Genomic DNA, 22713 nt, shown 5'->3' on the forward strand with positions numbered 1-22713 from the left:
TGGCCGCGAGGGGGCTCATGTAGATGTTGAAGAGGGTGGGGCTGAGTGAAGATCCTTGTGGTACGCCGCAGATGACTTTGGTGGCCTCGGATCTGAACGGGGGGAGGCGGACTCTCTGGGTTCTTCCGGCGAGGAACGAGATGATCCACTCCAGAGCCTTCTCTTGGATTCCCACGTTGCTGAGGCGTTGTACTAGGGTGCGGTGGCAGACAGTGTTGAACGCTGCGGAGAGATCCAGGAGGATGAGGGCCGCTGTTTCCCCGTTGTCGAGCAGGGCTCGGATGTCGTCAGTGGCTGCGATGAGGGCGGTCTCGGTGCTGTGATTGGCACGGAAGCCGGACTGCGAGGGGTCGAGGGATCCGTTCGTCTCGAGGAAGGCGGCAAGCTGTCGGTTGACGGTCTTCTCGATGACTTTGGCAGGAAAAGGGAGGAGCGAGATGGGGCGGTAGTTCTTGAGGTCGGTGGGGCCTGCTGAAGGTTTCTTCAGGAGGGCGCTGAGTTCTGCATGCTTCCAGCTCTCCGGGAAGGTGGCGGTGTTGAAGGAGCAGTTGATGATGTCTCGGAGTTGGGGTGCGATGACGGAGGCGGCCTTGTTGGAGACGTGGTGGGGGCATGGGTCGGTTGGTGATCCGGCGTGGATGGTGTTCATTGTGTGGATGGTGTCTTTGGTGCTGACCGGGTTCCAGGCGCGGAGGGTGGTGGTGGGGTGTGTCGGTTCGGTGGTTGGGTGCGTGGGCTGTGTGCCGAAGCTGTTGTGTATGTCGGCGATCTTGCTGTGGAAGAACGTGGCGAGTGAGTCACAGAGTTCTTGCGAGGGGGTGATGGCGTTGGTTTCGGCGCTGGGGTTGGAGAGCTCTTTGCCGATGAATATTCAGTCGTCTTTGTTTCTGTGGTGGTTGATAATTCCAAGTGCTTATTGCGTCCAGCTGAGCAGTTTGGCTTCTAATTGTATTCAGCAACATCTGAAGCTTGATTGTGCATGATCCGAGAAACAATCCAACAAACAAGATGCATGAATGGAACTAGGCACTCGTAAGAAAACACAATGAAAGTTAAACAGCACACCAGTATATAACAGAAACAAGATGCAGGCTAGAGGCACATTACGTGGCCTGTGTGGCGCAGTTCACGCTGTGCGAGGAACCTCATGGACAGAGAGTGTAGTGGTACTGGAATGAAGGTACTACAGGAAGAGCTGGCAAGCCGAGGGCAGCTGTATTGAGGGAGGTAAATGTCAATATTTTTATCATTTAAATATAACTTGAAAATGTTCAGGTCAGTGATTTAGTTCCTGTTCACAGTATATGTGTTAATCTTGCAGTGTTAGCTATTTTAACAATGTTGATTCTCTATTTTTTTCATGTTTAACATTACTCTTGTACAGTGCATACTTTGAACTGAGTCGCACCACTTGAGCTGAGTTTCTCACTGTACCTGTCAGTAAGTGATAAAGGTGTTCATAAACCTTGATGGCCATTCAATCCTGGGCCTCTCTGCAGAGCGCACAGTGCAGTGGTCATGTGTTCCAGTCGTAATGGAGATATCGGGCATATGGGTTTGATAGGTGCACACTTTTTTCACAACAGTGACATGGCAAAAGTAAAAGAAAATGCAGTGCTCGTTCGCTACTTATAGATCATCCCTAGCTTTTATGACCTCATAACATTCAAATGTCACCAGCCACCACTGGGTGGGAGGCGGATCCTCTGGGTTCTTCTGGTGAGGAAGGAGATGATCTATCTGTGCACATCCCTTTGGATGCCAATCTGGGGGGAGTCTTTCTATCAGCATGTGGTGGGTTACAGTGTTGAAGGTTGCCAAGAGGTCAAGGAGGATCAGAGCTGCTGTTTCTCTTTGAACGGGGAGGTTTTTGATGCAGAGCTGCAATCAGGGTAATTTTGGTGCTGTGATTGCTGTGGAAACTGGATTAGGAAGCATCAAGTAGCTGGTTCTGCTCCAGGTGAGTCATGAGTTGCCCATTGATGACTTTTTCTAGTACCTTCACTGGGAATTGGAGCAGGGAGATTGGCTGGTAGTTTCTGAGTTTGCTGGGGTCGGTGGAGGGTTTTTTGTGTGCTGGTCGGACTGTGGCATGTTTTCAGGCATTGGCAAATGTGGTGGTGATAGAGGTTTTGAGTAGCATGGTGAGTTCCTGGCTGGTTTCATAGGTTGAAAATGCAGTGCGGACATTTGTCTGTGGTAACTCCCGCGTGGATGGATTTCATGGTGGAGGTGGTGTCCTCGGTAGAGAGGAGGTTGCAGGTGGTCAGTCTGTGGTTTGTGTTGGTTGCGGTGGTGGTGCATCAGTCGAGGAAGTCCATAGGTGTGGGTTGGGGTTTGAAGTTTATGTGATCTTGTTGTGGAAGAAGTTGGTGAGGTTGTTGCAAAGGTCCTGTGAGGGTGTGATGTGTTTTCGCTGAAAGCAGGGTGGAAAAATTCCTTAACAATGTTGAAAAGTTCCTTGGTGTTATTGGTGCTGGTTTCAATTAAGGGCAGGAAGAGAACTCCGCTCCTCCTGTGGAGTGTGCAGAGATTTCCCTACTCCGCGCTCCACTGAGAATGCGGAGTAAAGGGCAAAACTCTGACTCCGCAACGGAGCAGAATGAGCCAGCCACCCACTAATTTGGCTCCCTGCCTCCACCCCCTCCAATAAGAAATACTTACAAGGTAATTTAAAAGAAATAAAGTCACTTACCTGTATTGCGAAGTCCCTGAGCTGCCCTCCTCCTCCTCGACGTACATCTTGCGAGTAATGTGCACTGTGGTGATGAGGTCCCATAATAATTTGACAGAATGCTTGTATAGTGATTGTATGTTCAGAAGGGCACATGCAAGTTGGTGTTTTTGTTCAGGTGGTATCTGTGATGTGTTCGGGGTGAGGCGGTCGGTGGGCTCGTGTGTGTGCTGTGGCAGGTGAAGTGGGAGCACATGAAAGGTCCTACCGTGGAGAGTAGGTCGGAACGGTTGCAGTGTTTGTTGCAGAGTGTGGGGTTAAGGGTGTTGAGCTCACCAATGGTGTAACTAAGTGGGGCTGGGGGCCAGGGGTCATGGCGCTGGGCGCAGTCCAATATTCGGACAGGAGCAGCCCGGCTTGCCTTTGACAAAGTCTGGTTGCGCTGTGGCCCGCATTAATTAGGTATTGGGGTGAGTGGGGCTTATGTTGGTATGAAGGACAGTGAGTGGGAATATCCGTAACTAGACTATGTTATTGTGGTGCTTACAGGCACAACAAGTTCTCCAGTAAGCCCCTAAGGCAGCGGTTCCCAATCTGTGCGCCGCTGCACACCGGTACGCTGTCAAAACTAGCAAGGGGCACCGCAGCATTGATGTTTTACACTTGTGTAACTTGGAATGGCATTTTAATGCAAAAAAACTGAAAATGGATTACCTCACGTAGGCATAAATAATGCAAGCTGGAGGTCATTTAAGTTTTTACTTCTCTTTAGCAATCGGTCTCAATGTTGTTAATGATTACGTTTGTAGATTTATAAATGCTTTAAAAAAAAACATTTGCCACCTGAAGTGTCCAATCAGCATCTGCCCTAGTTTAAGTGGACGACACACTATCTCCCATCATGAGGACAAGCACATTTTTTAGACTCTACCGCTCTTTTACTGAAGGCTCTGAGATATTATTTAAGGATTGCAACGGATTTTCAGAGAACAGTTTGAAATGCAATGTTTACCTTTTCCCTTCAGATTTTCCTTGTGGTTTTCCCAGCAAGTGAAGCTCGATCCTGCCTCTGAGAAGCTGTTTAAACCATTTTGTACATAAACAGAGCCTGCGTTCGTGCTCCCCAGCAGTGGATGGAAAACTAGACGCAAACGGCTTCACCATCAACCTCACTGTCATTCACCTGGCTCGGCCACTATCAGTGCTTGACAAATGACATGTCTTTGACACCGTTCTTGCGCTGCTGCCATCAAGAAAGAGAAAGGGGGACTCTCAAAAGGCAACATTTACTTTTTTGGTGCAGAGTACGTTTGTATTAGAGCCATCTGAAAGGAAAATGGTCCAGTTGGATGTCAAAATGATGATGTAACTGTGAATGTATTAAAATGTAATTAATGCGGAGAATGCATTGACGTTTACATATTTCAAAGTTATTTTAGAAAGCTAATCAACCGTGCCAAGGGAATCATATTCTTCTCATGACAAGAAACTCTTTCATTTAATGAAAAAGTCCAGTTGCTTAAGAATGAGAATGGGCAGGTAAGCACGCAGTGAACTGAAACGAATAAGGTTGAGAGACAAAATGAGTGTCCATAACAGAAGTATTGACACTATATTTATACCCGCATGTCTCAGAAGCATTCAGTAATGACATGGTATCGGTCTATTCGAGGGTGCATTCAAAACGTATTATCTCCTTGCATTTAAAATCTCCTTAGGCAGCTCGGGTTCTTTCATCCAGGACCCTAGAATCCAAGGAATGGCCCGGTGTTAATTACCTTCCAGTGGCTCAGTTCATTAAGTTAATAGCCAATGCTGAGTTTTAACTCTGCACAAATAGACATTGCTATACGTGCCGAAGTGCATTTAATAGCCTTCACGTTGCTCCTGCCGCTGCTTTCCTCAAGAACAGCTAGAAGGGTCCCGTTTAGTACAGACCCGTGCCACGGACCCATGCCACGGACCCGTGCCACGGACCCATGCCACGGACCCGTGCCACGGACCCGTGCCGTGTGAATACTTGTGCTTTTGCCATGTGTGTTTTCCTTTTGGCATGGACCGTAAAGGGCATATTTTTTAGACAAATATGTATTTGTCATCTATTATTTCAGTCCTTTTGACACTGCTTTCTGCTTTAGTGACAGAAAGAATATTCAGTTGCTTTTGAATAGGATCTTCCCAAATATTTTAAACTGACTAACAGACCATCTTTGATTAATAGAGCAAAATGTGATTGCCTGCATATGGCCTGATAGAGGACAGGATTGCAAATGTATTTATTTATTTATTTGGAGATTATATAGCGCTAGTTAGTCCCGAAGGTATCAGAGAGCTTTACAAGTAGTGTGCAAAGGATAATTCTGTCTGGATCAAGAGGCTACAACGAGAGAGTATGTGGAGTGGGGCAAGGTCTTTGGGAAAGGTAGATTACTTGTTTGCGAGTAGACGCAATTGTTGAGTAGCAAAGATTTGAGATCTTGTTTAAAGCAGCAGAAGGAGGGGTTGCATCTGAGATCTTTGTGGAGTGTGTTCCATACCCTTGGAGCATTTCCTGGGTGGATTTCTTTTTCAGCTTGGGGTTATCAGAAGAAGTGAGCTGGAACTTCTCAGTGTCTGGTGTGTACCAGCTCTAGAAAGTTTGGTTTCTAGGTATATGTTTTTTTTTTGTATGAACATCTTTGTGGGTGATGTGATGTAGGTGGTTTTGAAGATGAATATTCCTTGAATGGGAAGCCAGTTGAGACTCTTAAGGGCAGGAGAGATGTGAGGAGTCGCGCCGCCGCATTGAGATTGGCTCTCAGGAGTGCAAAATGAATTTTTGGAGTTCCAGTGATGATGGTGTTGCCATAGTCCAGTTTAGAGAGTACAAGCTATTGCGCTACAGTCATAAGGTCATTGATGGGGATAAAAGGTTTTATTTTTTTGGAGTGTTTTAGTGTGAGAAGGGCTCCTTAAGCGGAGTTGTTGATGTGCTCCTTCATTGACATGTTTCTGTCCAGGGTGACACCTAATGATTTTCGAAGTTTGAAAGTGAAAGGGAGCAGTCTAGTGAGTTCAAGTTGTTGAGCCATTCTTAGATTGGTTGGGGATTTTTTTTTTTTTTAAGTCAAAAAAGTTTATTGATAATCATTACTTAAAATCGTTACAATTTACACTTTGAAAATGTATTAAACTTAATCTTCCATTAAATACCATTTATCAGCAATGAGCTTGGCAATATTTAAAATCTGAATAACATTAATAAAGCTCATAAAATGTTGGCTAACCAGTTAAACAATCTACGAAAGTTCTATTATTAAAAACTTTCCAAGGAGCTCAAGTGACCGAAATTATCCAAAGGTTAAATTATTTAAGATAAAATGTCCATATAAAATGCCAAACTTTCCAATAATGTTTGTCCAGCTGCCGTTTTTCTGTATTGTTCCTGTTATCTTGTGGAATAGGATCGCGGTCCTTTTACTACTTGGGCTAGTGAAGGCGAGCCATATTTGAAGCCCCTGCCGTCCTTGTTCATACTTTATCAATGTCCTCCAAATTGACTTGCCTTAGAAGTTCCCTTACTTTTGCCAGATATTTTAACCCCCGGCACGCCAAGATTATACAGGAGCCTTCCAGCCAACGTATCACAGCTTGCCTGCACGTGCGAATGTTCAATTTGTTAAAAATCAGTTTTAAAAGCCCCCTCCTTATTTCCTTAACTGCGGGGCAAGCACACAGAAGGTGAGTTAACGTTTCATTACAAAAACCACAGAGTCGGCAGTGTGCTGCTTGTTGGTTGCTTTTCCAGGACGGTTGTAGATCTTTTGAGTCATGCATGCCCAAACGGTAATTGATGAAACTCTTTTTTAACTCCACACTAAAATGAGTTACTAAGTAGGCCTGAGGCATTGTTGATATGTAGGAGTTAATCACAGTCCACCCATGCCTACGTTTTGAGGTTGTTATTTTATCTTCTAAGAAAGACTTCTTCTTTGCCGTCTTATTTGCCAATTTGCCAAAAACTGCCCGGTCTATCTGGCTGTCCCATGTCGTTTGTATGTCAAGTTCCGCCAATTATTTTCTCAGATAGGCTCCCTATGAGTGTGGAATGTCCTGATCTATCTGGATTTTGATTTCTTTCCAGCATAGATTGTTCAATGACCCCAGTTCAAATGCACGGAATTTGTGGCACAGTTTCACGAAGCTGCTCATGCTCCGGAATTTCTGATTTTGAAGGCCGAATTGCAGCCGGATCTGAGCTGGGGCAGCAGACCCTGGTAAATTAAAAACAGCTTTATAAACCTTCGTCAGAAGTTCATTTAGCACTTCCACCTCTTTGCCACACCAAACAACTAGGGCATATGACAATGTCGGTACTATTTGTGCAGCCATCACTTTTAAAACATATGTATGGTTCGGGCAACCCAGTTTTTTGTTCAGTAATCTGTATGTAAAAATTAACGATTGAGATATTGCTTTTAGGTCCATTTTGTGTTCCTTGTGTGTTGAGCCTCTCCCCATTTTGAAGCCGAGGTATTTGTAGTCTGCTTGTTCTTCAATTATAGTCCCTTTTACGAACCATTTGAACTTGTTTTTTTTAGGGTCCACAAGACGTACAACCTTGGTTTTGTCTTTATTTAATTCCAAGCTGTCTCCATCTGGATAGGTGAGTAGGTTGTTTATCGCTCTTTGTAGCCCAATGGGGATTTGGCTCAGCACCACTATATCGTCTGCATACTGTAAGAAGGGTATTGGCTCTTTTGCTAAGTTTGGCGGATGGCAATTGGCTGCTTGCATGTGTTACTGATATCTGCCATAAATAAATTGAATAAGCTCGGGGCTAGGACGCAGCCTTGTTTTAGGCCTTGCTGTGTGTAAATACTAGTGGTGGTACTAAGTCCATCACCTAGTTTTACTTTTGGCCAAGTGTCACTGTGCAGGGTTATTATTGCATCCAGTAGTTTGCTCGGTAGCCCCCATGCTCTTAATTTTTCCCAGAGGCGATTTCTGCTTACTTTGTCGAATGCGGCTTTCAAGTCGACAAAACATGCAAACAACTGTGTTTTCCTTTTACTTGCTTTTTCGACTAAGAGTGCCAATGTGGCCAGGTTTGTTAAGGTGCCAATGCCTGGTCTGAAGCATGGGGATTATACTTGTCTCATCCATCCAATCTTGCAGGTGGAGAAGTAGGCATGATCCATTTAGTTTGGCTTCAACATCCATCAATGATATCAATCGGTAGTTTTCTGGATTGTTGTGGTCTCCCTGCTTGAATATTGGACAAATAATGTTCCCTTTCCAAGATTTGGGGACCTTATTCTGTCTCTAGATCTGATTAAAAAATGGCACGAGGTAGGCAGCCCAAAAATCCGGAGCATGTTTAAATAGTGCATTGGGCAGTCCATTCGGGCCTGTCGCCCCCTCCGTTTTTAATCTTTTTATTATTCCTCTCAATTGATTTATGTCGATCAGATCATTTGAATCGTTGCAGCTTACTGCTTGACCGGTATATTCTTCTCCTTCAGGTCTTAGATCTTTTGGGGATTTTGAGGGGTCTGTTACCTTTGCGTGTTTATCATTCCTCGCACTGCTGTACCTATTATGTACATGCTGTATCCAGATTTTTTCGCCAATTCCCGCCTCTTGTTGTAATTTTTTTCCCTTTGTCATGCTATTTATGATGCCCCAGAATTCCCTACTGTTTGGCAATGTGCTTGCCCACAATAGTTTTGTCCAGATTTTTTCTTTATATTCTGTCTTTGCTTCCCTCAGCATCTTCTTATATTTCTACTGTAGATCCTTTAGTTTATCCTTATCTGTATTCTTACCCATTTTGTCAGCCATGCCGTGGGTGCGCGTCTCTTTTGCCATCCTTCTCTTTTCATCTTGTAGAGCAAGGTTAAACCATGGATCCTTTCTGATGTCTATCCTTTTTGTATTTCTATTGGTAGCTGGAAAGTTGCGGGTAAGGAAGAGACACAGATCTTCCCAGGTTTATATTTGATTTTCTTCTGTCGGGGGGCCTGTTTGTTAAGAGTGTCCATGATGGTCGTCATGTTTAGTCCTCGCCATCTTAATTTCCTCAGGTTAAACTCTTCTGCGTGTTGTCCCAGCGTGTTTATTTTTTTGCGCCCGAGCCAAGTTTATATTAAGGTTTGTGATGCGCGGGTGGTGGTCACTTTCCATACGTGGGCAGACTTGGAATGAGTCTATTCTTGGGACTAGATTGCTGCTAATGATGGTAAAATCTATTGTAGATCGACTTTTTCCATTTGAGTAAGTTGTTGCGGCTGGCCTATCCCCTATAGTGTTACAGTTCAGGATTGACAGGCCGTACTTTTCTAACTTTCGCGTTATTATTTGATATCCCCAGTCCTCCTGCCTCTTTCTGTTATTCTGTTTTATTAGGTTACTATTGAAGTCTCCTGAAATAATCAATGGGCAGAATTTGTGTCATTTTTGCAGTGCCCTGATCTGATTCATTAGTGTTGTGAATGTTTCCTTCTGATTTTTTTTTGCAGGGTGAACATATACGTTGACTAGTATTAATTGCCAATCTAGTTTGTTCGATTTTGGCTTTCCGGTAAATTTTGTAACTTGCAGCCAGTTTACCCCGGCTTCTAACTCTTCTGTTTGCCAAGCATGTTTTTGTAATATATATGTTGATAAGCCTCCCCTTGGGTGACCAAATCTTGCAAATTTTTCTAGTGAAATGTGATGTTCTATGTAAACTGATATTGCTGTTGGGTTCATGTTCCACGTTTCTTGAAATAATATTATGTCTTGTTGTTCGAGGAAGGACAGTTTTTCATGGTCATGCCCCATATTTTTAAATCCGTGGACGTTCCATGAACAGATCTTTCTCCTGTTCTGCCTTCCATCCCTCAATATGTGGCCCTGCCTCAGGGATTCTATTGAATCCTGCTCATTAGCTTGAACTATCTGCCCCCACCTTTTATCCATCGTAAGTGAGTTTGACTGTTCGTTAGGTACGCGTGTTACTAAGTACTTTTGGCACCCAAGACCAGTCTGTACTGTCCTCTGTAGACTATTCAAGGTTTGATTGCCTCGCTATTTCCTTGCCCTCTTTTGAATTTGTTGTCCCCGGTGGCGTGGTGGATCGGGCGCCTTATAAGCATGTTTTTTGCTTTTTTGCAGATACGTACTTCTGATTTGTTAGGAAGGGGTAAGGCTACCGTGGGTGTTTATAAGGCCTCAGTATGATTCCCCAGAGTTCAAATGTTAATCTGTAAGCATATATCCTGTCCACTAGTTCCTTTGAGGACCAGGTAGTCAAAGTCTCTTCAATGTCCGGGGTTTCCAGGGAATGCTTAAATTCCACGGCTAAAAGATCATGCGACGGTATTCCTTTTAGTTCTTGGATTTCTTTAAACAACCTTAAAAGGTTCCCTCTATTTAGTATTACTTGCCTTCCTTTTGTGCAATATTCTGGCACAGACGTCAATTTCGATGTATTCTCCCACAAGTTATTTTCAGAGCAAATGAAACTTCCTGAACTTTCCTCTTTGTCTAACGGAGTATTTATGGTGTTCGTGATTTCGTTATCAATATGTCTGTCTTGACTCCTTTGTTCTTTGCTGATCTTTTCCTGTAGAGTATCCGGCTTTTTTACTTCCTTTGACTCTTGCTCCAATGTTCCTGCTTCTATATGTATTACTGGCCCTTTTGGCTCGCTTTGCTGGTCGATAGAGGACATCCTACATACTCTGCCTTTTCTATTTATTGTGATTTTTATTGAATTTTGGCTACTATGTTCGTTGTTGTCTGTTTTCTCGTACGCCTTATTACCTAGTGCTATTTCCCTTCATTATTGCTTTTCTCGTTTTATATCCCCCTTTCTCCTCCTAACTGTTTGCCATACGTTATCTGGATTGGTACCTCTTTCATCTTCGGGTTTGATCCTTAAGTGAACCTGCAATGTTTTTTCGGCCCCTTTTTAATTGCCTTAATTTGCCCTCCTTTTCCCTGCTGGGTACTTGGACTCCATAATCTGAACTGGAGCCTCTATCCCCTTTGGGTATAGCTCTTGTTTGGACCTGCAATGTTTTTTCTGCCCCTTCTCCCTTATCAATATGTTGGGTTTGTTCTAGTTGCCTTTTTAAAATTCCGGGGGTTGGTGCGGAATCTGCGGTTAACTGATGGATAGGTGTTGTAAGATGCATCTGATTCATATTCTCTTTATTAGTAATAGCCAGAGTACTTGGTGCATTTTGCTTTGTATTAAAACTGTTAGAATCTGTTGTATGATTTGATTGATCTGGGCCCGTTATTGGATCTTCCACTGTACATGCTGTCAATGCTTTATTTTCTTTCCTTTGTATGTTTTGAATTGTAAAAATGGGGAAAGTTTTCTCTAATTTTGTAGTTGGTTGAATATTGTATTTTGCCCTACCTTTTCTAGCAAGTTTTCTTGATCTTTTTGTAGGTTTTGTAGTTTTTGAAGTGTCAATAGTGCTCTGTGTAACTTCGATTTGATGGTCCCTTGTTTTAAGATATGGATCCTCTATTTCCTCTTGTTCGGCTTCTCCCTTGTCAATAACACGTGTCCCTTACATGTATTTTTATCTTTGACTGGCTCCTTTTCCTCTGTGACCTTTTGGGTTTCCCTTTTATGTTTGGATTTTGTTGTTAATTGCACTGCCCCTAGGATATCACTTAATATTTCAGCCAGATTTGCCAATTTATCTACATTATATTATTTTGTCACATCCATAATTGAGCTGCAGGTGGGTATTGTTTAATTTTGATTCTGGGGTTCCCCTGCGCATTACAAAGGAGGTGATTGAGTCCAGCTTGGTATTTATGCCTGCAATATGACCAGCAATTAGATTTATAAGGTCAATCTGGACTTCCATTTTATCAGATTGAAAGTTCAGTACCCTGATTGCTTGCTCCAGTGTGCTTAATAGGGTATTACTCCATGGTGCCACGAGCAGTTCATCAAGGGAGTTTCCAGTATCCCTAGACTCGTGGTCAATCCTACTTACCGATGAAATTGTTATCGGAGATGACAAATTTTATTGATTTATTTTCGTCAAGAAGCTTCCTTCCTCCTGTGAGTTCACCTGTTTGTCAATCCTGCTGACCGATGAAATTGTTATTGGTGATGACAAATTTAATTGATCTTTTTCCATTGGCAGTTTTCCTTCCTCCTGTGCATTTGTCTGTTGGTCTGTTCTTTGACCCTGATTTTTAGGGGTAGGTACCATCACATCCCTTCCCAATGGGCATTGGCGCAATAGACAGTATCGCGATATTCCCTCCGATTACATCGTTCATTATTTCCTGCGTTTGGGTATTGGTGTCTAGTATTTGCAACATGTTGGCATCATTTGATAGTGAGAATGAGTTTGACCAGGCGTTATACAGACACCTTTCCCGATCATTCCGTTTGTTTTTTATTTCCTCCAAGTGTTCGTTTTTATTGTCCTCATTTGCGCTTCTTCCCAATGCATGGTTTATTGGAGGGATAATCTGTTGTATCTGAGCTATTGCTGTTACTAATCTACTTACTGGCATTTCCATGATTGGTTTTTGTAAGTCTAGATTTATTTTTTGTGTATTGGAGATATTTGGCTGTTGCTGTACGGAAGGGGGACTTATTTGACAGGAGGTGAATGCACGCTTTTGCTGTTGCTCAGTCGTTCACGATTTATCCTGACTTTTGTTCGCCCTTGTAACTGGTGCTATGGGACTCGGCAACCGGGCTGTCTCTACAGTTGGTGGGTAAATGGCAGCCATTGGATCCTTTAAAAAGAAGAATTTTTGGATCCTGGTATTTTTATCAGGTCTAAGGGATGTTATGTCCGGTGTTGGTGCCGAGACTAGCCTCTCTCTCTGTCTGGGGGCCTTTCTTTTTTGCCTTATGTCTGGCCCTTCCTCTGTGACGTTTTTTTTGTTTTTGTTTTTGCCTATATTCACCTGCTGAACTTTCCCAGATCTCATATTTCTCTGTTGCAGCATTGGCTTGTATCCCCTCGGGAACACCTCTGGTGTTCTTACTCAATTGCAGTAGGAGATGGGGTTGATGTTGATGTAACACTGCGATGCTAGTGCTGCGGCCTAAGCATCCCAATCAACCCTAAAAGGTTTCGCGGCTCTTGTACCTCCTCAAGGGAGCCTTGAGAGACCTGGCTTGTTTTGAGTTAGCCCGCGACTCCTGCTATGATAAACCGCCTTTCCAATATGCTGTTCCTGTCTTCTTGATCCAACTTTCACATATTCCACCACACCAGGTAGAATTACTTGGGCACAGGCAGCCCTCTAGTGTGTGGTTACGTCCACGTTAGGCAAGCCTCCTGCTTCATTTAGCAAACTTTTGCTGCTCCCGCTGCATGGCCGCTGCGTAGCCCTCCCCACTGTGCAGCACCCCGACGGCTCCTGCCGCAGTGATTAAGCTCTTCTTGTTAAGCTTGCTTGCTTACGCTTGCTTACACTCTTGTGCCCACCGCAGTCTATCGCGGTTCCGAATGCCTCCCCCCCCATTATAAAAGGCCGGTTGCCTCACCTCTGATGAAGGGGAGCCAGGCTGGGGGCCAGATTCACTGCCTGCGGGGCTCAATCCGGGGCTCAGTCCACTGTTGGGCGTTTGCGGCATTTGCAGTGGTTCTTGCTGTGCTCTCACTGCGTTCTGCTCACGGCTCACTCTACTCAGCTCCTCTTATCGGTAGTTCTCCTCAGTACCCTTGCGCCCTTGCTCCCTTGTGCCAGAGCTCTGCCACAGCCTCCGGGGCCTCCCGCGGCAACAATGCGGCACCAACATGGCACCAAACGCACCAACGCGGCTTCACGGCTTCGCGGCCTTTTGGACCATTTTGGACCGGTTTGCGCCTTCTAGATACCCCCGCAATTCTCGGATCCCACACTGCCGTTGCTGCCGCTGCTCTCCTACTGTCCCGCTCTCACTCTCGCCTTCTGTGCGTATTCAGACTATCGCGGCTGCTTTACTGGGTGAAAAAGGGTAGTGTGCTGCTGAGACTGGTAGGGGATTGTTTTTAGGAGAGAGGAGTAGCAGATGTGTCTTGCATGGGTTCAGTTTTAGAGGGTTGCAACCTAACCAGTTTTGTATCTTGTTTAGTGTGGCATTCAGATGGAAGATATCTCTAGGTGACTTTATATTGTAATAGAGTTGGGTGTTGTCAGCATATAAGTGATAATTGAGCCCTGCATGTTTGAGAATAGTTGTGAGGGGTTCCATGAAGAGATTAAATAGGGCAGGAGAAAGGATTGAACTTTGAGGAACACCTTGTGGCACTGCAACAGGCTTTGAAAGACAGCTGTTGATTTTTATTTGTTGAGAACAATGTTGCAGGTAAGATGTGAACCATTTCAAGACTGTGCAGTTGATACCAGACGGAGTCTTGATGGTCTCGAGTAGAGCTGGATGGTTTATCGTATCAAAAGCCGCCGACAGGTCGAGTAGGATAAGGAGGCATGGGTCACCTTCATCTAAGGATTTGTGAATGTCATCAGAGATATTGAACAGAGCAGTTTCAGTGCTTCAGCCTCTTCTGAATCCCAATTAGAAAGTGTTGAGAAGGATGAATTCCTCAATATGCTGGTTGAGTTGTAGGAGGACACATTTCTCAGTATTTTTGGCTAGGAAGAGATGGTTGGTGATCGATCTGAGGTTATTGATGTTATTGGGGTCAGTACCTGTTTTTTTTAAGAATGGGTGTGACTTGGCCTAGTTGGAGGTAGTCAGGCTCTCTGCCAGACGAGAGAGAGGCATTGATGATCGTGGTCCAAATAGCAGAGATGATATGGTTAAGGTTCTGCACTAAGGCGGAGGGGAGCGGGTCTGCAGTGTGGGATGTGGGCTTCAAGTTTGCAATTATTTTGAATACTTTATCTTTTGTCATTTGTTTTAAATCTGTCCATTTAGCTTTTTTTTGTAGGAGAGGATCAATTATTGTATTGGTATTTCTAGGGTTCCTCCCGGTCCTTTGCTGAGGTAGTTGAGGCAGTCTCCATGGAGATTTGCATGTCGGTGGAGTTGTCAGGCTGGGATGTTGGTCTTGAGTCTGCGATGAGTGAAAGTTCGATTTAGCAACTTTGTCAGAGAGGAAGTTGGCTATTTCCACACAGTGTTCATTAGTGGCTATTATTTCCTGATGGGGGTAAGGGTGGTTTGTTGTTGTTGATATTAGATCGCTCCCTTGGTCTGTTTTTCGCACGGTCAAGTTGGTTGCGAAAGAAAGTGGCTTTTTCCCTAAAGATGTGGTTTTTGTAGGAGAGACGTAATGACCTGAGTGGGAGGTGTGCTGATGAGGCGTTCTGTTTCCATAGCCGTTTAATCCACATTAGGGGTCTCCTCTCATTGTTAAGGTCGGTATTAAACCAGGATCTGAATTGGATTTTCCTAGAACTCTTTCATTTGAGAGGGGCCACTTGGTCAAGAAGGTAAGTCGTCACTGAGCTATACAGGGCGGTGAAATCATCTACAGGGTTAAGGTTAGGTTGAGAGTGTAGACAGGCGCAGAGCCTGGACTCCAGCTCTGTTAGTGGGATTTGCTTGAGGTTCCTTGCCCAGTGCATGAGTTTTTTGACTGATGCTGGGCACGGACTGTGGTTTGCCTCGAGATAAAACAGCATTAGGTGTTGGTCCGACCAGTCGATGGGTATGGTGGAGTAAAGGGAGACAAGATCATTTCTGGTAATTATTGCATCTAGCGTAGATCCTTTGCTGTGGGTCTGTTTGTTGCAGAGTTGTTTAAGGTCGTACAATTCGAGAAGGTTTATAAGATTACTGACTGTGGTGTATTCTGTGTCGTTCCAGTGCAGTTTGAAGTCACCTAGAAGCACCTCTTTGGTCGGTAGGAAGAACATTGTTATTAGGTCAGTTGCATCTTCAGTGAAGAGTAAGCGATCACCAGGGTGGTGATAGATCGTGTGGAGTGAGATAGGGTAGGTGCCTTAAAACATGGGTGAACAAATAGCAACATTTACAAGGGTAAAATTCTGTGGTGCGATTTTAAAGTCTTAATACAGATAGTGTGGGTTTTATTTGCATGAGCACGTTATAATGAATGTACATGGCTGCCTCATTTCAGAGCACTCTCACCAGGTTTGGTTTTGGCCTCTGCTGTGGAGAGATCACATCAACACGCACCAAGGCCTAGATTGTGCACAATGTATAAGTGCCATAGAGGTGATGTTAGTAATAGAAAAAATGTGTGCTTTATTAGAAAAAGGTTGCACTGCATCATTTTTTAAAAACAAAATATGGTTTTACAAAATTCCATATGCAGATCCCAGTGCTGAAGTGTGTTGTTTCTGAATCAACAAATTCAAATTTTTTATTAAACAACTGTTATAATTCTATTTTGTTACATTTATGACTATAATACCTTTATCAGCTTCATTATATTTATTTTCTGGGAGAAACATTGAAGTGCTCCTTAGGCTGGGCTTACAACCCCCACCAGCCAAAAAAAGGTAACATAATGGGAAGCCACTGCCAGTAGGTCTAGGAGCTTTGGGTCAAAATAGTTTGGGAACCACTGTCCTAAGGGCTACAATCCACATGAATGCTATACTAGTAACAGGAAAAGGTTACTATGATCTTGCTCTCTGATCACACTCAAGTGGCTGACAATCGAAGCACATTGAATCCTAAAGATAGCAGGCCTGAGTCACAACGGTAAACTTACACTTCTGTGTAAGTCTCCCATTGTTTGCTATTCACAATTTTTTTACGACTGCAGAGTCTCGGCACATGAAAAGATAGGACTGTCCTATCTTTTCATGTGCAGAGACTCCTCAATCGTAAAGATACTAGTTTAGCAAACAATACTAAACTTTACCTTTGAGAATCAGTCCCAGCATGTATAATACACAAAGAGGTACACTATGGAACCTCAAAATACCTGGCACAAAAACTCACCTTGTCCAGTGGCAGCCACTCAAACTAGCTATACGTGGAACCAACCAGATTTAAAATAAGAGAGGACCTCCTCTTGCTTCTACATATGTAGTGCACCCAGGTTATGGAACTCTCTACCTCTACGCATTATCCCTCCTCACTGTTCTTTTAGAAAAGTGTGAAGCATTGATTTTATGAAAAATATAGCAATTAAGGTTTCTGCATCAAATGTCAATTGCAATAATGTCATACTCTGCACCCTATCTGTAATATCCCCAAAGTAACCTGCTGGGAAATAACATGCTCAATAGTTAACCAACCTACCTGTAAACATCTTGCTCCATTGTAAGTCACCTGCATAAATGGTAACCTACCAGTTTAATATTGTAACATACAGTTAAATCTCTGTTTGCTCCAGATCTAACTGTTTGCTCCAGATCTGCATCTTATCTTACACTAAACAGCACTCTGATATTTGTGCTACTTGAAATGAAAATAGGTTGTTTGATTTAAGGTTAGGAATAGTTGTTCTCTACTGATTGATGTTTTACCTGCAGCCATTTAGGGTCATCTGCAGGTGGAGGCGGCTCTTTCACAGCCACTGAGGCTACAGTAACATTGAGGCTACTGCTGAGGCTCCCTGAAACTGCAGCTGCAGCGATGCTTTGGGAAACATTTTGAAGTTCAGCATATTGAAGCTGTCCTGTATGTAAAACAAGATAATTAAATGTCAAGATTAATAGCATGACTGGTGTTACATAAGTGAATCAAAAAAACAATGTTAATAAATAGCTGCTTATCCTAGTGCAGGTAGGCTTGCAATAGATTATGTTTAGGTGTGGGAACAGGCAGCTCTAGCTTCTGGCAGACTTTTTTTATAATCAGTTCTTTAAGATATGCATAGAGTGGGTTTTGGCTTCACCCAGTGAACTATTTCGCTCTCTCTTTGTGCTAGTGCGCATTTCCCTCTCACCTTAAGCTAGTGGCTGTTTGGTGCATCATTCTGGCTTCTGTCGAGTACTTTCATTGCAATGCATGAGGGATTATTACCAGTACCATGGAAAAACATAAGCCTTTTGCCATAAATATCTCCTTTTTGCTGAACACTGTTCAATTTAGACAGACAGAACAAAAGAATGAAAAGCCAGTTCTCGTTGCTGCTGTTTTAACCACAGTTGCATTTGTGCTCTGGGACCTGCTTCTCACCTTGGCTGCTGGCAGAAGATATTTACGTCACATTTCATTATTACAGGTAACTATAGACGTCACAACTCAACTGTAATAAGGACAGTAGAGATGGGCCTTTATTCAGAGATTACTGGCTCCCTTGTATTACAATAAAAGACACTTGCCTGTGGTGCTGCCTGTGGTGTTGGCGCTGTCGTTTGTCATCAGAGTTGGGGGCTCTGAGATTTGTACAGTAACAGACAATCCGGTCGCCCTCTTTCTGCGCCTACTGGAAGCTGCAATGATCTTCGTGATGCGGATTTTATTTGCTGGGATCTTGAGGAAAATTGCAAGATTTTTCACTAAGTTCTTCCCTCCGTAGAACTGGTCCGTGGTCATCGCGGGGAGGTTAAATCCAATCACGAGTAGAGGGGAGGTGCGAACTTCAACAGGCGTTGACCCTCTAAGCAAGATGTAGAGCATCTGATAGGTGCTGTCAAAGTAGTTTTCACCATGAGTATTGGAGTTCAATGCTGGTTCATACTCTCCTATGGAAAGAGTAACACAACACAGACACCCAGGGGCTTATTTCCGAGTAGATGTTAAAAAAGCACAGTGCAGCTACTTTATGTAGTAACGTGTTAACAATCAAATTGACTGTAATCACCATAGGATGCTTTATGATTACACTGAAGTGTTTGACTAACTATGTGTGCAAGAAACAATCTCTTTTGTACTTTTGGGGAAGGAGGTGGGTGTAGCTTAACTCTCATACCCTCTCATGTTTACATATAGATTGAAGCAGGTTTTTATTCTCATTATTCGTTGCTCTGTTAATTTCTTGGATTGCACAGAGAATGAGATTTGTTGAACGGAATGTCACTGTGTAACCTAACTGCATTCTACTCTCCTTGTTTTCCCTTGTGTGTGTGTTCTAAAAGGGCAGTCCCTGATAACTGCTCGCCTGGCAGCACCTTCACAGAATGAATGTCTGAATAAGTCATTTCCAATCTACTGGAAACCATCTGGTCTTCATTAGTTGAAACCAGAGTTGTACATCTGTTTAGTTACAAACCATCTAATCGACCATCGCTCCATCTATCTAATCTATATATCTATATATCTATCTTTTCATTCTTCACTGACAAACATTATCCATTCATCCATCCATATATTTAGGTACACAGCCTTGTCTGTCTGCCCAACCATCCATCTACTCATCCCTCCATGTATACATACTTTCTTTCATGCATTCACCTATTCAGTTTAACACCAACTGCCCTATTATTGGTCCTCCCATTCACTTTATATATATCTATAATGTCTACTGTTGTAAATAAAGCATGCAAGACACTTCAAGCAGGTCAGAGACATCGTCGTTATTGGAGCCATCAGCGTAACAGACACTTCACAGCTGATAAAGGAGTAACTGACAAGCCAGGAACGTTCACTTAGGAAACAATGCAAGAACGTTCATATAAGGTTCTAGAGGGGCAGGGGAACAGAGGACATCAAGAAAGGGCTAATAGCACAAATGCAACATCTACCATCTTCTCAGCTGACCATTAGCTTTTCAGCATGCTTTGCTACTATCGGATTGCCTCTTTTTACCACTCCATACTACAGCAGTCAGAGAGCCACCCTCGCCTGCAACTGTAATTTTCACAAGACAAAGTGTTTGCTTCTTGGTCATACATTACTATGAAACAAAAATGTATTTCACTTAAACCTCAAAGGGGACTGATAATTCATTTGCTTCTGTAGAAAGATTTGTGTAGACCAGAAAGGCATTGCAACCACCTACCTGGGTATGTGGGTTCGCTATATTTAAAGTCGGTTCTGTCAGCATTCCACTCAGCATTCTTGGGGCCAACAAACACATTGTTAACATACACATCCAAACGCTGAGGATTTGAATAGTAAATAGCGACTCGAACGACCTATGAAAGAAGGAAAGAAGTTATGAGACAACGGTGACGCAGTTTGAAAAGGATAAGATGACTTCTATGAACATATGAATATCAGTTACTATGAATTACTAGAGCCATTGCAAGCCACTGACTATATGCCTGAGAACAGTGCATGAATATGAGCAGTGAGCTACAAAACTGTTGCTGTGGCTTCTCCACCAACACACGTAGACCAAGTGAAGTAGAAAGCGCTTTAATAGCCAAAGACAGAAACAGATGAGAAGGCTGGCAGGCTCCTACTACCTTTTAGCTTCCATGCAGGGAAATGCCGAGAAGTGGAATACCACCTGACTAAACCTTCCACATTCTAGCTTGCATAAATACATTCTACAGTCCTACAACACTCTATACATTTACATGAATTCCAACACAACAAAAACAGAGATACCTAAATTGAACTATCTCTACACTTGGTGAGGGAGCCCTTATTTTATTTTTTTAAACAACAGTTAAATTGCATCTGCCAGTAGAATTCCTCAAGAAATCTCAGAGATATAAGCTTGAGAGATATCTGCCATCCCTCTGCGCATACTCAAAGAGAGCAGCATTGGCAAAGTCATAATCATGCCCAGTACCTCACAATCAGTTATGGTGTCATCCTAAATTCCACTAACAACATCCAAATGTAACGGGACACTGTGATCTCATTTCAGGTTAGACCACTTAAGAATTACGGATGTCTCCTCAGTGAAAAATTTAATATATCCAAAGTCAGTAATCCTTCTGGTGCCAGGATTATGCATATCATAACGAAGAGGGAAAAGTGGTCTATATGGGCTGGTTCCAGAAAAATTGAAGCTGGATATTCTAGTTTCACCTGATGATTTCTTTCACACGTGGACAAGAACAATCTCAAATGACACCGAGTTTTAAACACATGAGGTGTAAATATGAGCTTTCACAGGAAGGAAGAGCTGGTCTGTTTATACATGAACATTGCTTGAAGACACGTGGGATGCATGTCAGCTAGAAAGACGGGCAAAGTTATCTGGTGAGAGTGGGGCTTCTATAAAATTCTGACTATGCAGTACAAGACTGGGGAAGCTCCTTACTGAGTTCTCTAGGTATTTCAAATGTTTGCAAGGACACGCCATCAGAGGATTATTAATTGTGATTTAAATGTCCGAGTTGATAGGACATTCAAGCAAACTATCTTATCTTCAGATAAACCAGAATGCTATAACTTCTGAGGCCAGAAAAGTATGAAAACCATTTGACTGGACTGCTTCTGAAGGCCTTACACTTAAGCCTGATAATATGATGTTAACCTTATCCATTGGAGGAGTCATTTCATCCACCAATCCAGCAAATTCCTCCACAGACAGACAGAGATTGACCCTGTTTTAGCTCTATCTGGAGCAGTCGATGACAACCCAGAACATTTCTTTATAGCTTTGAATTTTAGACTAAATATTTGCTCCTCCTAGTTTGAGCAGTAATCAAAAAGTGTAATTAGGAAATTTGAGAAGGACAGCAATGGTGCAGGAGTTCAAAGAGAAGATAGAGCAACTTATAAAAAGTAAGATAAACAGTCAGAGCACAGAAACCAGAAAAAGGTGACTAACAGTGCAAAGACGGAGCACTATGCTACTTAACTAGACTAAGATAATCAGGACACTATAGAGCTCTTTAAGATCTTTAAAACACTCTCAAATCCTGTATGAGCAAGTCAACTCATGTATGTCTGGTGAATGAGCTAGGATCCTTCTCCGTAGAAAACACTGAAAAACTCTGGCTAAAGATCAAGATTTCCAAATCCTCTGATTTCAGCCTTTTGATTCTTGAACATCCTTTATTATGAGATGGGTTTGTGTACTTTTTTCTGATCCCAGTCCAGGGGTGGAATTTAAAAGTGGCACAGGCAGGCCTGGCTTCAGCAAAACGCTGCTCGGAGTACCGACGGACAGAGCGGTTCCCCTTCCCTGAGCTGTTGCCAGGTTAAGGTGAAGCCTCTGAGCCGTAAGAGACAGGTATGACTAGTGACTCATCCACGTAATCACAGGGTCACTGGTTTTGTATTAATTTGTATCTCTTTTGGTTTATTATTTTTTGGCACTTCATAGTTTGTTCAAGCAGTTGCAAAACTAGGTCCTGATGAAAGCTGCAATACCTATCTGGGTCTTTAGGATGAAACATGTAGACCTGTCTTTGTCTATTACCTGCAGTTATAAATTACCACTGCCCATGCTCTGTTTTTAATCCTGGCCCGAGGAACACGCCAATTTAGTTTGTTTCGTACCTGCTAGCTAGTTTTAATATAACCACCCTCACTGTTTATATATTGTTTTTGCGCTGCGCCCTCCACTCAACCTCTTTCTTCTCATTGCAGGATTTAGTATATCCTAATAACTAGGAATAAAACATTCCTGAGCTCCTACCTCTCAGTGAGGGGGTTGTAGCCCATGGCAGGACTAGGCTTTCTGGTCACAAGTGAATCCCAGTGATGAAGCATTTCACCTACGGTGGATGAAGGATTTCCTCCTGACAAAGGGATTCCCCCACAAGCATTATGAAATAATCTCAGTTTTTTTTGCTGATTGTTTGGTAACTTAGACCCAAGGGTTTTCTGTGTACATTAGGCCTGGCTGATGCCTGTCTGCCAGCAAAATGATAAGTACATTCTCCTGAATAGGGGTGGGAGATATATTCCGCTCTGCTGGTGCAGTTCACAAAGTTTTTCCAACTCTGCGCTACACTTGTAACATGGAGTTCTGGCAAAACTCCACCAACTGCCGCATGGTGGAGTTTTTTCATCTGTGTGACTTGCCAACTTTAAGCTGGCAAGTAACATTTGGTGTTCCCTAGCGCAATTTTTGAGGCACTAATATGGCACCAGGAAAGAGTTTCTCAAAGTGGGAGGTCACGGGCATTCATGACCATTCGCTGTGAGAAAGCTCCCGCTCAATTTGAGAAAGCTGGTGCTTGAGTATAAAATATACCTGAGTGGCAGCAAAGAAGCAGCACCCTCTGGTGTACTGCATAATGTTGTTCGTACTGATTTTTCAATGTAGAACAAGCTCCTGTCGCTAAAAATCAGC

General features: G+C 43.2%; 1 protein-coding gene across 1 annotated transcript in view; it reads right to left on the bottom strand.

Annotated features, from left to right (window-relative positions):
- Positions 1–22713, bottom strand: part of LOC146830898 (fibrocystin-L-like) — a 1500901-nt gene that overhangs the window by 113890 nt on the left and 1364298 nt on the right. Inside the window, exons 76-78 of the mRNA XM_085605087.1 lie at positions 19510–19645; positions 17891–18253; positions 17090–17241 (exon numbers count right to left, since the gene is read on the bottom strand). Coding sequence (XP_085461213.1) covers positions 17090–17241; positions 17891–18253; positions 19510–19645 — 651 coding nt within the window. The remainder of the gene's footprint in view (positions 1–17089; positions 17242–17890; positions 18254–19509; positions 19646–22713) is intronic.

Source organism: Triturus cristatus, chromosome 5_1 (assembly GCF_964204655.1).
Source record: "Triturus cristatus chromosome 5_1, aTriCri1.1, whole genome shotgun sequence".
Taxonomy (NCBI): Eukaryota; Metazoa; Chordata; class Amphibia; order Caudata; family Salamandridae; genus Triturus; species Triturus cristatus.